This window comes from Anastrepha ludens, chromosome 2 (assembly GCF_028408465.1).
Source record: "Anastrepha ludens isolate Willacy chromosome 2, idAnaLude1.1, whole genome shotgun sequence".
Taxonomy (NCBI): Eukaryota; Metazoa; Arthropoda; class Insecta; order Diptera; family Tephritidae; genus Anastrepha; species Anastrepha ludens.
Window position 1 is genome coordinate 8,454,117 of NC_071498.1, and position 14,921 is coordinate 8,469,037.

General features: G+C 37.4%; 1 protein-coding gene across 13 annotated transcripts in view; it reads left to right on the forward strand.

The window, feature by feature from the left end:
* Positions 1-14,921, forward strand: part of LOC128862721 (uncharacterized) — a 219,712-nt gene that overhangs the window by 50,306 nt on the left and 154,485 nt on the right. For all 13 annotated transcript variants that reach the window (XR_008454542.1, XR_008454536.1, XR_008454543.1 and 10 more), the window contains exons 5-7: positions 7,112-7,234; positions 7,508-7,849; positions 7,922-8,717. Coding sequence is in view for 3 of the 13 variants with exons in the window: in XM_054101437.1 (XP_053957412.1) it covers positions 7,112-7,234; positions 7,508-7,849; positions 7,922-8,717 (1,261 nt within the window). In the remaining 10 variants the exon portion in view is untranslated. The remainder of the gene's footprint in view (positions 1-7,111; positions 7,235-7,507; positions 7,850-7,921; positions 8,718-14,921) is intronic.

Genomic DNA, 14,921 nt, shown 5'->3' on the forward strand with positions numbered 1-14,921 from the left:
ACGTTTGCATGTGTGTGTGTAAAGATGCGCGGAATTTCGGTGGCACCAGAAAAACATAATACATAGAGGCATGTCCATACGTACATACATAAATACAAGGCTTGGGGTAAGTCTAGCCATTTACTGCATAGCGCGTGAGTAATATTAGATTCGCAGCCCATAAATGAGTACCAATGGCACATAATATATGCATATTTATATTTATATACGCAATCAACATTCAACAACTTAGAATGTCACCCATTCCATAGGTCAATGCAAACTCAAAGGCGACACATTGACTGTCCTCTCAAATTACTTCACACCAAGCATTGCAATTTTTTAAGCGTTTCGTAGTCTCTTTTTTTGCTGTTTGTTATTGTTGTACATTTTTTGGCTGTGGATATTTAAATTGCCTGCAGTTTGCATTAGTAGCTACCAATATTTACTACAACAGAGATTGATCAAATTGGTTTGCCAAAACTCACTTGGTCCTTAAGATTTCCAATTTAAAACTATGATACTTTAACCATTCACATTTTTGCTCCGGTTTATTTAATTTTTGTAGAAATAAAAGAGTTCTCGTTGCTATTAAATTACTCAAAAACTGCTAAATGAATCTGAATAAATTTTTTTATTTATTACTTAAGGGATCAAAGGCTCGAAAAAATATGGTTATGGCTTATATGATTTTCAATAGTGTGTTTGATTTTTTTGCTATTCAGTTTCTTTATTTTACAAAAATAAAACCAAAGCAGTAATACATCATGTTTCGACTTGGCTTTACAAAATCAGCAAAAAAAAAATCATAATTGTAAAAGATATCGCTGTTTGTGTGGTACCCGTTTCTCCAGAAGTCCCTTGAGGTGATCATCACAAGTCCTTGGAGATGCATCTAAAATCAACCGGCCAAGAGAAATTAGTTTTATTAATAGACAATCTTGTGTCTGATCGAAATTTTTTTCAAATTAACAATATAGCGGCCTCAGGAAATATGTTTCAGATTCGGAAAGAAACGACAATTAATTGTTTAAAAAAATCGCCTATGCTGACCATGGGCGTTGTGCCCTGTGATTACACCCACCAGTACTCTCAGGTCATTTCTGCTGAGTTTTAGGATAAAGGTCGCTATTTTCCGTTTTGGTTCATTCACAAAGCACTTAGCTACTCTGCACGTGTTCAATCCAGACTAACGCCCACTATAGGGAGACCTCATGAAGTCGTCAATCCATTCCAGTTGAATCGATGCGGAATTGCCACCTAGCAAGTGTTCAGGGCCTAGTGGCATACTTGCAGAGCCTTCATTAGCTAATTTATCACCTAAATCGTTCCCTGTAATACCACAATGTCCAGGCATCCAAATAAGACTAACTTCGTAGAGCAGCGTGGGTTAGCAAGAGCTTTCAGTGCAGCTTTACTGTCACTACAAATTCCAATACTGCTACACTGCCACTTTTTCTCAATTAGCCAGTATGCCTCATTCAAGATGGCATAGACTTCCGTATACCGCGTATTCCGGAATACCGCGGCCATCTGTCCTGTGGCATTGGAGTACTTACTGTATTCGTCTAAGTACCATCCAGATCCGCTACCATCACTGGTTTTGGATCCGTCAGTGTAGAAAGTGTGCTGATATCCCGTTAGTAGGTTCTCTGGACTTAACCATTGATCTCTAGCTGCGATCAAAACATTATACTTCCTACCGAAGCTAACGACAGGCACCCGATTGTCCACTGGCATCGAGAACAGTGTGCACCGCTCCGAGAACTGGTGGTATATCTGACTGCTTTCTTCATTTCCCGAGATTTCGTTTATCTGGAGCCTGTACGCTGCCTTCATCGCTTCTTTTCCAGTTTGAAGATCTAATCTAGAGGTTGCAAGTTCAGAATGGCACCTGTGATACCCAAGCACACACTTCTCTGTAGCCTGTTTAGGGGTTTTACTCTGGAATTGACCATTGTAGCCTTCCACTACACTACAGAGGCGTATGTAAAAATGCGTATAATCAGGGGGATGTAGAACCGGTATACTATCGCCAGTCTTAGACCCCATGCCTTGCCAAAGGTTCTCTTACACTGTAAGAATACTTTTAGTGTTCGAGAGACCTTCTGTATACTTTAAGAAAATGCAAATGATCCGAGCACAAACGCAGCGATTCCCGGACCGCAGCAACGGCACAAATTACTGCAAGACAATACCAATAAATCCGACGCCGGAACGGATAGTATTTTATAGTACGCAGAAGCACTAGCCAGGAAATGGAAGTACGCGCCAAAAAATAGGCACTAAAAAAAACGCGAAAAAATTTGGGACCAAAAAACGCCCCAAACAGTAGGCACCACAAATATATTTCCTCCAAGTTTGCACCATCAAACAAGCGCCAAAAAGTAGGCAGTGTGTAACTTCTTACTAGAAATTAGCAACCACAAGTAAAAACTCAGGAAAAATATCCTAAAGTGATTCTAAGATATATATATCTCTCGGCCGACGTAACCGAATGGGTTAGTGCGTGACTACCGTTCGGAATTCACAGAGAGAACGTATGTTTGAATCTCGGTGAAACACCAAAATTAAGAAAAACATTTTTCTAATAGCGGTCGCCCCTCGGCAGGCTATGGCAAAACTCCGAGTGTATTTCTGCCATGAAAAAGCTCCTTATAAAAAGTATCTGCCGTTCGGAGTCGGCTTGAAACTGTAGGTCCCTCCATTTGTGGAACAACATCAAGACGCACACCACAAATAGGAGGAGGAGCTCGGCCAAACACCCAAAAAGGGTGTACGCGCCAAATATATATATATAATTTAAAGCCAGGCTAACATAGGCATACTCGTGTTATAATCAAAAAGGAGATGAAAATATTTAAAAAAATTGTATGTGACTTCTGATGAAGTCGGTCAAAAAAATTTAGGAAAATCAATCAAATTTTTTAAGTATAAAATGTGTAACCAATGAATTTATTAAGTAGAAAATAAATGTTCGAACGTCTAATTTGAAAATCAAATGGTAACCCGGTGTCAACAGCGGTGCACCCTACAGTATGCAACATCAGTATTTGTGGCCACGCCAATCTTACCACCTGGTCATGTCATACGGAAAATTTTGGAGTAGACAATAATATTCTGAACCTGTAAGCATCAAATGAAAGCGACAGATGTAACTTTTATTAACTATAAATATAAGGAAGTATTGGTAATTAAATATCAAATCAAAACTTACCAAATTTGTCCGATGACATAGAGCAGAATCGTCCTGAAAGATGGCTTCACAAGTATGCCCATATTGTTCTTATGCATACGACGGGTACGATAAAATTCGATGCAACTTCTCCATAGTTTTGACCTTTCATCAGCCCTCCAATAAAGAGCAAAGAACCCCGTATATAAAAACAAAAATATGCCCAGACCATTTAGCTTCCACGATGTCACACAATTTTCTTTAAAACGTTCGCCTAGAAATCGACGAACTTAAACGAACTCAAAATTGCCTCTTTGTGCTGTGCGTTTTGTGGCTTTCCCACAAATGGACATTTCAGTCAACAATTTTAAGCCGACTCCGCCTGTCAGATGGTTTTTATGAGGAGATTTTTCATGGCAGAAATAAAATCGGAGGTTTGCCATTGCCTGCCGAGGGGCGACCGCTAATGGAAAAAAAATTGTCTATCATTTGGTGTTTCATGCTGGAGGATGCGAGTCCATACACTTACGAATAGTAATCACGCAACAACTCATTCGACCACTCAAAATATAGTTTCAAAAATTTCTGACGTTTTACCTCTAAAGCCTTCGCCCTATTCAAGTAAGTGCCCAATAATAAAGCTACCTTCAGCAATGAACCTGTAAAATAACCTCGTGGGGTTCTCCAAAGTCACTGATCTACTAGAAACCCCAGCCTGCGAAGCCAAGACTGAACGAACCATTCGTAACAGACTGCCTCAAAAGCTAAAAAAATAAGTTGACACTTTCTGCTCTAGGTAGACGTAACTTAGACGCGTGCCATGTGTCTCAAATGATTTTCAATTATTAATTTTTTACCAAAATTAATTTCCTTACATATCGCGATTTTATTTTTTTTTAATATTTTATTATGATTATATTAGACACCCGAAAATGAACTTTAGTTAACAAAAAAATCATTATCTGGTGGATGCCAGGACTTAAGTGAGGATAGAGGAGTGCGGATTCGGATTCGGTGCAATTCTGACATCGATAAATGTGATAATATTCTTTTATTATTTTTATCAAAAAATTTTACACGAAATCCCAATCGATGCGAGAACACGAGTGAGCTCAGAGCTACAGCAGTCTTCGTGATAAAAAATGTGTAATGAGAATCGAGTTCAGGAACTAAGTTAATCGTAGCAATGGTACTGGAGACGAGACTCTTGTGGTATGGCTGCCAAAATTACAATTCACTCATGCATTACAGAAAACATCCAGCAACTTCAAAGGTCAACATGGATATATGACGTTCTCGCTTTTGATTCACTAGCTAATAAAAAGTTCTGTAGCTTCAGTGAACTCATTAACCCTGCTCCGTCATCCTTCGTCAAAATGACTACGCTCGATTTTATTTTAAAATTAAAACCGGTTTTTTTAGATTGTTTTGGTCTGATTTTTCTGATAGCGTTAGTTGGTTAGAAGCTGTTGGTGGACGAAGACGTACAGCAAACAACGCACATTGTAAGTATTTTTTTTTTCGCTTATAATTTTTTGCCGTAGTCAAAATGACGAAAGATGACGTTTGTGTAACTTCCAGTTTTGACGGGGAACTTTTTTAGTACGAATAATTTTATCGTAACTCTAAAATGGCTAATCAACAATCACTAACAGATAAACAAATTGAGAAATTTCTCTCTTGTTGTGATAGCAACGATGAATTTGAAAGCGATGACAGTGAAATAGGTTGTGACACAGAAGTTGAGGAAGAGGATTTCGTTGCAAACACCAGCTCATCAGATGAAGCAACTGATGAGGATGAAGATAACGTTATTACATGTAACTATATTTCGAGGGAAAAATGGTCATAAATGGTCATCAGTTAAAGGTACAACTCATCATTATGGGCTAAATATCGTACATAAAAGTCGAGGGCCTACCCGTCAGTGTAAAAACATAATTGATCCGTTCGACTGTTTCAAACTGTTCATAACAGGAGATATCGTCGACGAAGTTGTAAAGTGGACAAATGTTGAAATAAATCAACGCCAATCAATCTTACTAGCAAATACGGATCAGACACAACGACGTAACACAAATGCAAATGAAATATATGCAGTTATGGGTATATTGGTGTTGACCGCTGTTAAAAAAGATCAGCATTTATCTGTGGAGGAATTATTTGACAGGTGTTATTCTGGATCCATCTACGCATGCGTTCTTACCAAAGCCAGATTTCAATTTCTTATGTCCTGTCTGCGGTTCGACGATAAATCTCTGCGCCTGCAATTAGTGGGTGATAAATTCGCACCCATCAGAAAAATATGGGAAATGTTTGTAAAAAAATGCAGGTAAAATTACAGTGCTGGTCCATACCTTACAGTGGACGAACAGCTTTTGGCTTTCCGAGGCAAGTGCAGTTTCAAGATGTATATCCCGAATAAGCCTGCCAAGGATGGAATTAAAATGGTGATGTTATGTGATAGTGGAACCAAGTATATGGTGGACGCAATTCCATATTTGGGCAAAAATTCGAACAATACTACAATGCCTCTTGGAGAGTTCTATGTGAAAGAGCTTACGAAAACTGTGCATGGCTCAAACCGAAATATTACAATGGACAACTGGTTCACTTCAATACCTCTGGCAAAATCATTAGGGCAGAGCCCATACAATTTGACAATTGTCGGCACTCTTCGGTCAAATAAAAGAGAAATTCCAGTTCAGCTAAAAGAAAAAAAGGGTCGTAAGTGCGGTTCGGCCATGTTTTGCTACGACAGCAACATAACATTGTTATCGTATAAGCCGAAGCCAAACAAAATGGTTTATCTTTTATCCTCATGTAACGAACAGGGCACTATCAATTCCAATACAAATAAACCCAACATGGTGGAGTTTTATAATAGTACCAAAGGAGGAGTTGATACATTCGATCAGATGTGCAGTGTTATGAGCTGTTCAAGAAAAACTAACAGATGGCCGTTATGTCAATTTTTCGGAATTTTAAACATAGCTTTCATTAATTCATATACAATTTATACCCATAATGTGTTTCAAGGTGGTCAAAAGCCACTAAATCGCGTTAATTTTATGAAAAAACTTTTTGCGGAACTCATAAAAGAGCAACTAAAGGACAGGCTTGTTATGCTAACAATAACATCCACTGTGAGAAATGATATCGAGAATCAGCTTCAAATAAATAAATCTACAGAATCTGAAAACAAAATACTAAAAAGTTCAACTGGAAAAAGAAAAATATGCGCAGTTTGTCCTTCTGCTAAACGAAGAATGACAAACGTCGGTTGTGCAAAGTGCAAGAAAAGGCTGTGCGGCGAGCACAAAATAGAAGTTTGTGACTCATGCTTTATATGAAATAATTTATCTTAAAACGAATGTTCCTTTTTTAGTTTAATGTATATTATTATTTATAAGAAACTATAAGACTTAATGGATAAAAATGTGATTTATTTTTTATTTGAAATGTTATATAATAAGTTGTTTAAAAAACCATGCCAATTGAAAGAAGGCTATTCAATGTTAATTTTACGCCAAAAAAATAATAAAATTTTATGAGTTTCGTTAAATATCAATTTTAAAGTATCTAAATAAAAATAACAAATCAATTTTGATACCTATTTTTGTTGACAACTTTTTTTACAGCTTTTTAAAATACATCGTAGTCAAAATGACGAAGGATGTCGTTAGTGTACAATAAATAAGGATGACGTTCTAGGGTTAAGAATCAACTTAGCTAATCCTAACTGATCGACTTATGAGAATTGGCAGGCAAAATGAATTTTTTCATACTCAACATAAACTTCTTTAGCGCGATTACCATTAAATAAAACTTGGAAAACTAAAAGGGCATATCTTTTAGAGAGCCTTGACTGACTTGACAACCGACTAGCTTTTCCTACCATTGATTTCAGTTAAAAAAAAACACTAAATTGTATTCTTTTATTTCTTTCCTTTGCAGGTGATTTGGGTCTGTATACTGTGCCGTAAAAAACAAGAATTACTTTCAAAGACTGGGCAATGGATGAACAAGGGTCAGCAACAGGATAGTTTCCTGCGACGCATTGAGCCTGATGGCAGTAGTGTAAGTGCATTGTGGAGCCTTACAAGGCGAATGCGGTGGTTGTTTAGTCATATTTGTTGAGCCCTTGAACCAGAAATTCAATCATAATAATAGGCTCGAGAGGTGTTGTCTTATTCCGCTGAAAACCACACTTTTTGCTCTGAAATCTGGCCTTTCCAGATAATATTACATATATTTTAACCGTCAGAGTTCTTTGTTGACAGAATGAATAATTTTCCACTTAACATATTTTCCTTATCCACTGCAATAACCCAACTCCTTTTATTTTTCTAGGATATCTCGCAGCAGGCCATTGTGGATCCGCATGATACGCTCGACAAGCGCCCTAAGTTGGAGCGAACGCGTAGCGCTGCCGAAAAAGAGAATCTGCCAATGCAACGGGCGGGCAGCGTGCTGCGGCGTCAATACTCACAACAGGAGGCGCCCACAAATCGGCGCATGTCGACAACCGACAGTGGTGTGGATGTTAGTCCCGGCCAACAGCGTCAAAGGCCCATGAATCAACAGCAGCCAATGCAACAACAATATGGAACACAAAGTGGACAACAAATTGGAGGAGGAGGAGGAGGAGGAGGGCAACGCCCATATCCGGAGGATGATCCGCGCTATTACAAGGTATTTGGATGAATAGGTTTTTCATATAAAAATATTATTTCTAAAAAATCATTTTTTTCTCGTTTTGTGAAGGGTGAATTGGACGGCCTGATGCGGCAACATCCACATCTCGCACATCCTAGCCAACTGCAAAAGCAGCAGCAGCAACAGCAACAGCAAAGCTATCAGCAGCAGCAGCAGCAGTCACATCTGCAGCAACAACAACAGCAACAGCCGCTAGCACAGAAAGCGCAATATCAGCATCAACAACAGCAAAAGCAACATCAGCAGCTGCAGCAACACCAACAGCAACAGCATCATGGGCAACAGCAGCGTGCTTTGCCACCACATCAGCAGCACCTGCAACATCAGCAACAGCAGTCGCAGCATTCACAACACCACCAAGCACAGCCGCAACCGTTGCGTCCGCAAATGCAGCCACATCACCAACTGTCGGCACAAACGGCCGGCGGCATGGCGCAGCAACAGCATCAGCAACAGCATCAGCAGCATCAGCAACATCAGCAACATCAGCAACACCAGCAGCACCAGCAACACCAGCAGCTTCAACAGCATCAGCATCAACAACAACAACAGCAACGGCTTCCACATCAACACTCCTATAATCCACAAACGGCACAGCGGTCCGCGCCCTCCATGGGCGGCGGATCTTATCAGAAGCCAGCGCCAATATCGCGTAATCTCACGATTAGCGGTGGTCATGCCATGGATACTGCAACTTACCCTCAAGCACAACAACAACAACAACAGCGACGACCAATAGTCGGCGGCCAATATGGACCGCCACAGCAGCGCTCGTTTAGCAGCTCTGAGGAGGAGATCCAAGCGCATATGTTGGCGCCACAATCGGCTGAATACGACTACGACGGTAAGTCTGCTCGTTTTGTTCGATTTGTATCCAGTTATACAGTTATCTATGTATCTTAACCTCTACCAAAATACACTTTCCAAACTTTTTGTTTTCGAAACATTTGTGACTACTCCTCTTGCTCGCACACACTTTACTTGAGTACTTAATTAACGTATATTTAAGTTAATTTTGCTAAAAATCCATATTTCCACATAATAATTAAAAACATGCGAAAGGACGCGCGCGTGTCTTTTTGGCGAAATATAATATTTGAAACAAATTGCAGAAACTCTAAATTCGATTCAAGAAATTTCACAAACTCTCTGCCATAAGCCCGAAAATACGACTCATTGGTTTGTTGTCTCTTTCGTTGAAAGTAACCGCTACGCTTAACACGATTAATGTCATCTAATATAAAATATTTTCTTTTAAGATTATTTCTCATAACTTAAGCTCTTTAATTTTATATTTTAACTTTGAATAATATCTTTTTTTGTTGTTTTTATAATAAAAAGTAATACACTTTTATACTCACACAGTTGCATTTCGAATACATTAACGTATTTTTTGGTATTTTATGGTATTAAATCCGCTAATGCGTGCGTAGGTATGAGAGTATTTATGTAAATAGTTGTATTTAAATTAAGATATTTCAAGGATTAGCGTATTTTCGTATTTTATAGACACAAATTAGTCACTCTACAGTAATATAAAACTACTAGTAAAATATGATTGCAACTGCCGCACAAACACACAGATTGAAATATTTTAGTATGACGCCGTAAGCCTTCACATTATTCATATTTGCTCTAAAATATTATTGAAAATAGTTTATAATGGTTTTGTATGTAGTTAGGATGTATGTATATGCGCTCATTTGCTGCAAGAGTGTCATAACCAAAACGAAAAAGAAAAACCAACACAAATACATACACAAATACAAAATGGTGAAGCCGTTTTTTTTTTTAAATTTTCGATTTTTGAGTTATAACGTAGTTCCAACAAAAGGGTGATATGGTAACGGTAATGGAAATGGTTGTACGGGCTAGGCTAAAGCATTTATGTACTGCGACCAGATTGATCTGCTGTGCGCCCCTAATTACTTAATTGTAATTATTTAGTATACCGAGAAATCGAACCAGCTCCTCAGGAGGGAAGAACTGTAGGTTTTCCTTCTCTAGTAGGTACGAGTCCAGGATTCGGTGTCACATGTGGCCTAATGCCTCACAGCTGGTGATTAAGTGTTCCATAGACTCCTCTTTATCGCAGCAGAACCTGCATAAACTTGTACTAGATAATCCTATTGTGTTGAAGTGTTTATTACAGGCAAAGTGACCTGTAAGTGCTCCACATAATAATCTGAAGCCCTTTTAATCTGGGGTTAGAGCAGATTTTCCTCTGTTGGCATTGAAATTCAAAAACTTTTTGGAGTGGAATGCTTGAAAACATTTTACTAATGCATTGGCCAATAAATAAATCATGGCCAATATAATAGCAACGCGAGGTTTTGGCCAGTTTTGACTAATTTCTTAAATTCTTTTTAATTTTTTATAAAAATATAATTCATTCCACAAAAATCTATACTATAAAGGTGAATGTCTGTACGTTGTCCGCGCATCACTACGAAACGACAACACCAAATGACGTAAAAATTACATATTATGTACATTAATATTTTCACCCAATGAAGGTTATGATGGAACTCCCTTCCCACAGCCCCCAGGCCGCGCCACCACTCTCATTCGTCAGTAATAATCGAATATTTGCTTAAATTTAATCTAAAAAACCTTAGTTTTTCCTATTTCCCACTATTTATAGCACACTCTAGACTTCATAATCCGCATAAGCTGTTCCACTACGACCCAAATGCAAAGTTCAAAAACGTTTGAGATAGAAAATTAATAAAAATAATTTTGCTTGATATTTTTCTGATTGGTTGTTTTGATTTTATTCAACGAGGCATAGCAACGGATGCCGGGTATTGTAATGCTATGGTTATTACAATAATAAAAAAATACTTTCTATGAAATTATTGTTTGTAATTCTTTTATATGTGTACATATTCTAAATCCCTCAAAACTACTACTTCGCGAGCGGGGCCGCGGGTTAAAACTAGTATCATTTTAATCAAACCTTCAACTCTGTATAGGATTTATAAAAATTCGGAAAACTCTCAATAGTTTGAAATTCTTGAAATTCTTTTAGCGTTTAAGTGGCTTAAAACCTGGGTTAATTTTTGATAATTTTTTCCCTGGATTCTTCAGCATTTTCTTCAAATAACGAAAGAGGGCAACTAGATTTCTATATGGAATTTTAAGAAAAATATAAAATAAAAGAATTGTTGTTATTGTAGCAAATAATTAATGTGGATGGAGTGCTGCTGAGTGACAATCCTTGGCCGGATATAAATTATATTCATTCCAGTGGCGTAGAAGCGACTGTCGTGGGAACGTGGGAAAAATCACAGAAGTCAAAACTTTTCAAAACCTCACGTTTCTATTATATTGGTCATGGGTGTATAAGTGCTCTCCAGTGAAAAGCTGTTTATACAAATAAGTACCACGAAATATCAAATGATAGAAAAGGTTTGATTCTAATAGCGCCAAGCAATGGTAAATATCCGAGTTATTTCTGCCATGAAAAAGCTCCTCGTAAAAAACCATCTGCCGTTCGGAGTCGGCTTTAAACTGTACGATCGTCCATATGTGGAACAAAATCACTACGCACGCCACAAATAGGAGAAGGGCCGGCCAAACACTATAATCTGAAAGTACCGAGAACGCTTAAATAAAACAAAACAGAGTTAAATTGCAGGCAAATTTATTTTATCTCCTTCAATATATGATCCGTCTGAAGCAACCACTTGTGCCAACGTTTAACCCAGTCCTCCATGCACCCTTGGTAGACCGACAAAGGGATGGCCTTCAGCTCCTTCGTCGCATTCTCTTTGATCTCCTCTATTGACTGAAATCTTCTTCCACGAAGTGGTAACTTGAACTTGAGAATCAAAAAGAAGTCGCACGGGGCCATATCAGGTGAATACGGTGCTTGCACGATCGTAATTACTTGGTGTTTGGTCAAATGATTCAGCACACTTTGGGCTGGGTGCGATGGCGCATTATCATCATGCAAAATTCAAGAATTGTTGCCCCATTTCCGGTCATTTGCGACGTACAGAATCTCTCAAATGATCCGATGACGCTAAAAAGTGAGAGTTGTGTGTCTTACAGTCCTACCAACATGCGTGATTTGTTTAAATTAAACAATCCCCGTATTTTCTGATCATAAGGTACATATACATATATCTCATAGTTCTGGGTTAACTCAGGTGTTTCAAGGTTATTTTTTTCTGCCTAAATGGCGCTGCCACAATCTAGTAAATTTTAGCCGTCCTTTCTAATTAATTTTTTTCTTTCATTCTCAATATAACAGCCGCTGCACGTGCGACAATCAGACCGAAAAGTTCTATTTACAAACTTGATCTAAGTTAGGGACTCTTCAATATCCTCAGAAACTTTGAATTCATTCCCGTGGGGACTTATCAATGCGCGCCAGGGTTGGTTGGTTAAGGTGTCCAAGGCTTGACATTAGCTCCTTCCATAAGCCAGAGCATTCACAAAGGAATTGGAAAATCGTTTCTTTTTTCTCCGGTATTTTGAGAGATGCTAATTTTGGCTGTTTGATAGACCAGAAGCCAGTTATCACTGCTGTGAGTCTGCAGGCATACCCTCAGTTCATAGGTATTTATCAGTATGACGTAGTAACATTTGCTTGTGGTTGTAGGTGGGCCACAATGTTCTGCTAACTTTGCATGTTGCCTAGTCACTCTATCTGCATTCCACGATTTGTAGATAATTCAAGGAAATTACATTCTTGCCTGCACCCAGTGCACAGTGGTCCGGCGGCCGGACAAAATTCAACTTTTCAACATTCTTGAAATAAAAATTTGATAATGCAGATGTTTTCTTAAATATTCAAGGCAGATTTCCTGAAAATATTACTTAATTAAAAAAATTTTTCATTGTAGTTTTTTGACTTTAAACATGAAATTATATGCAAATCGTACTTCATACAAGAGTTTCATTTTCATGTCTGCAAATAAATATTACCATTTCATTGTTAACCAAATATTGAAAAAAAAAGATAATTGAATATATTAACGGAAACAGTAATAATTCTCTTAAGTTGTGGTACAAAATCCCATTTTTTTTTTTGAAATTTCAAAATTTTTCGAAAATTTTTTTTTTAAAGATCATTTTTTCGAGTGGTCCACACCGGTCCACTTGAAATCAACATGAGTGATGTAGCCACATATTTCAGCTATGATCTCAAACTGAAACCTGTTGCGCAAAGTTGCGCAAATTAAAAATAATGTAGCTTTTGTGCATTTACCCACAGGCAAAACGTTACATATGGCTTATGCAATTTTGTGTAAAAGACAGAAGAAGACATCACAAACCCCATCAGCATTATGAGACAACTAAAAAAAAAAATTTTATTAAAAAAACAAAATTTTTTTTTAATATTATTACAATATTAATATGATATATGTATATATAACACTATATACAATAAAATTATATATAATAATATAACATTTTTATCTGTCACTGGAGGAACGGGCATAAGCCGATTAGAATATTAACGAACATCTGAGAATTGCTTGTAATAATAAAGTCTAAATGACGTATAGTTTTGAAAAAAAGGAGTTATTTATTTTTTGCGTTCTTCAGAAAAAAAAAAGTTTTGAGTCAAAGAAGTTAGAATTACAAGATTACGTTCTTGAGAAGCTTCAATACCATGATGATAGTGTGAAAGAGTTGAAAGATCAGGTTTTGAAGATTGTTAGTAATTTTTAAGATTGTTTAGTAATAAAATTTAGAAATTAAAAATAAAAAAAATTAGAAATTAAAAATAAAAAAAAAATTTAAAAATTAAAAAAAAAAAAATTAAAAAAAAATAAAAAATAAAAAAAATCTAAAAACAAAAAAAAAAATGAGGAGAGAATAACCTTACCGTAAATCTCCACGTGGTACTCTCTGGGGTCGTGAAAAATGTAAAAATGAACTCACCAGCTAATTACGGAAGTAAAAATGTATTTATAGTATTCAATGAATTTAAAATTTGCTAAAACTAAGGTCAGATTCGTCATCACTGATCCTTAAAACCCCTAAATATATATTTTAAGCTTAATTAAATGAGTTTTTGAATTTTGTCCGCCAGCGCCTTCTGGTCGGACCACTGTGCAGTGGTGTGAATATCGATTCTGCAAGATTGTTACTCATGGCCGACCCCCCTATTGCTAGTCTTTTGAAAAACCAGCTACGAAAAAGAAGAATAAGGAACTAACTGAATGAATCGTGCGCTGCGACTTCTCAAATTGGTTAATTCTGCGAACTGGTTTCAAAAATGGTAGGGTTTTTGGGCCATGTGTTACCACAAAGGTATCGCAACTGAGTTGACAAAATTTATCGAATTATTCATCAATTTTATCACAATGGGAATCCAGGCCCTTCTACATTCTCATGGTGAGTGTCAAACGCCGTAACTTTGACGCCGCTATCGGGATTCAACGTGGCTGTACTAAAGAATATACATATAGGTATTTAGTTTCTATTTGAAAACTGGAGCTAGGGCTTGTTGCTAATAAACATTTCAGTTTATTGAATTTTTGTGTTACTAGTACTTTTGTCATTCAATTTCCAAACTCGTAGCCGTGTTTACCGGCCATTTGGCGATAGGCCAACACGCAGAAAAGCTATTTTTACCATTTAAACCCCATTCCAGTAGCTGTGGGGACTTTTCAGGGAAGAAGACCGTTGAGCACTTTCTCTGTAAGTCTACGTGTTTGGCAGCTAGACGATTAAGGTCACTGGGTGCTCCATTCTTCGACAACCTGGGGCAGTGCGCCAACCTAAATCCCATAAAATAACATCGGACTATTACGGCGTATAAAACCTCAGATTGAGTAAGAAGTGGGCACAGTAAAGTTGATGTGACTGTTGAATGAAAAATGTGAGTCGAAGATCACCCCTTGAATTTTGAATTATTGAACAGATTGAAGTAAAGTATTATCAATGCTGTAAGATGACTGGAAAACATTTTGAGTTTTGGCGAAAGTGACATGAAAACATTGCTTAATATTTAGAGAGATGCCAGAGTTACTGCACCAGCGAACGAGTGCATTAATTTCCATTTGCAAATACGAACATTCCCTTTTTT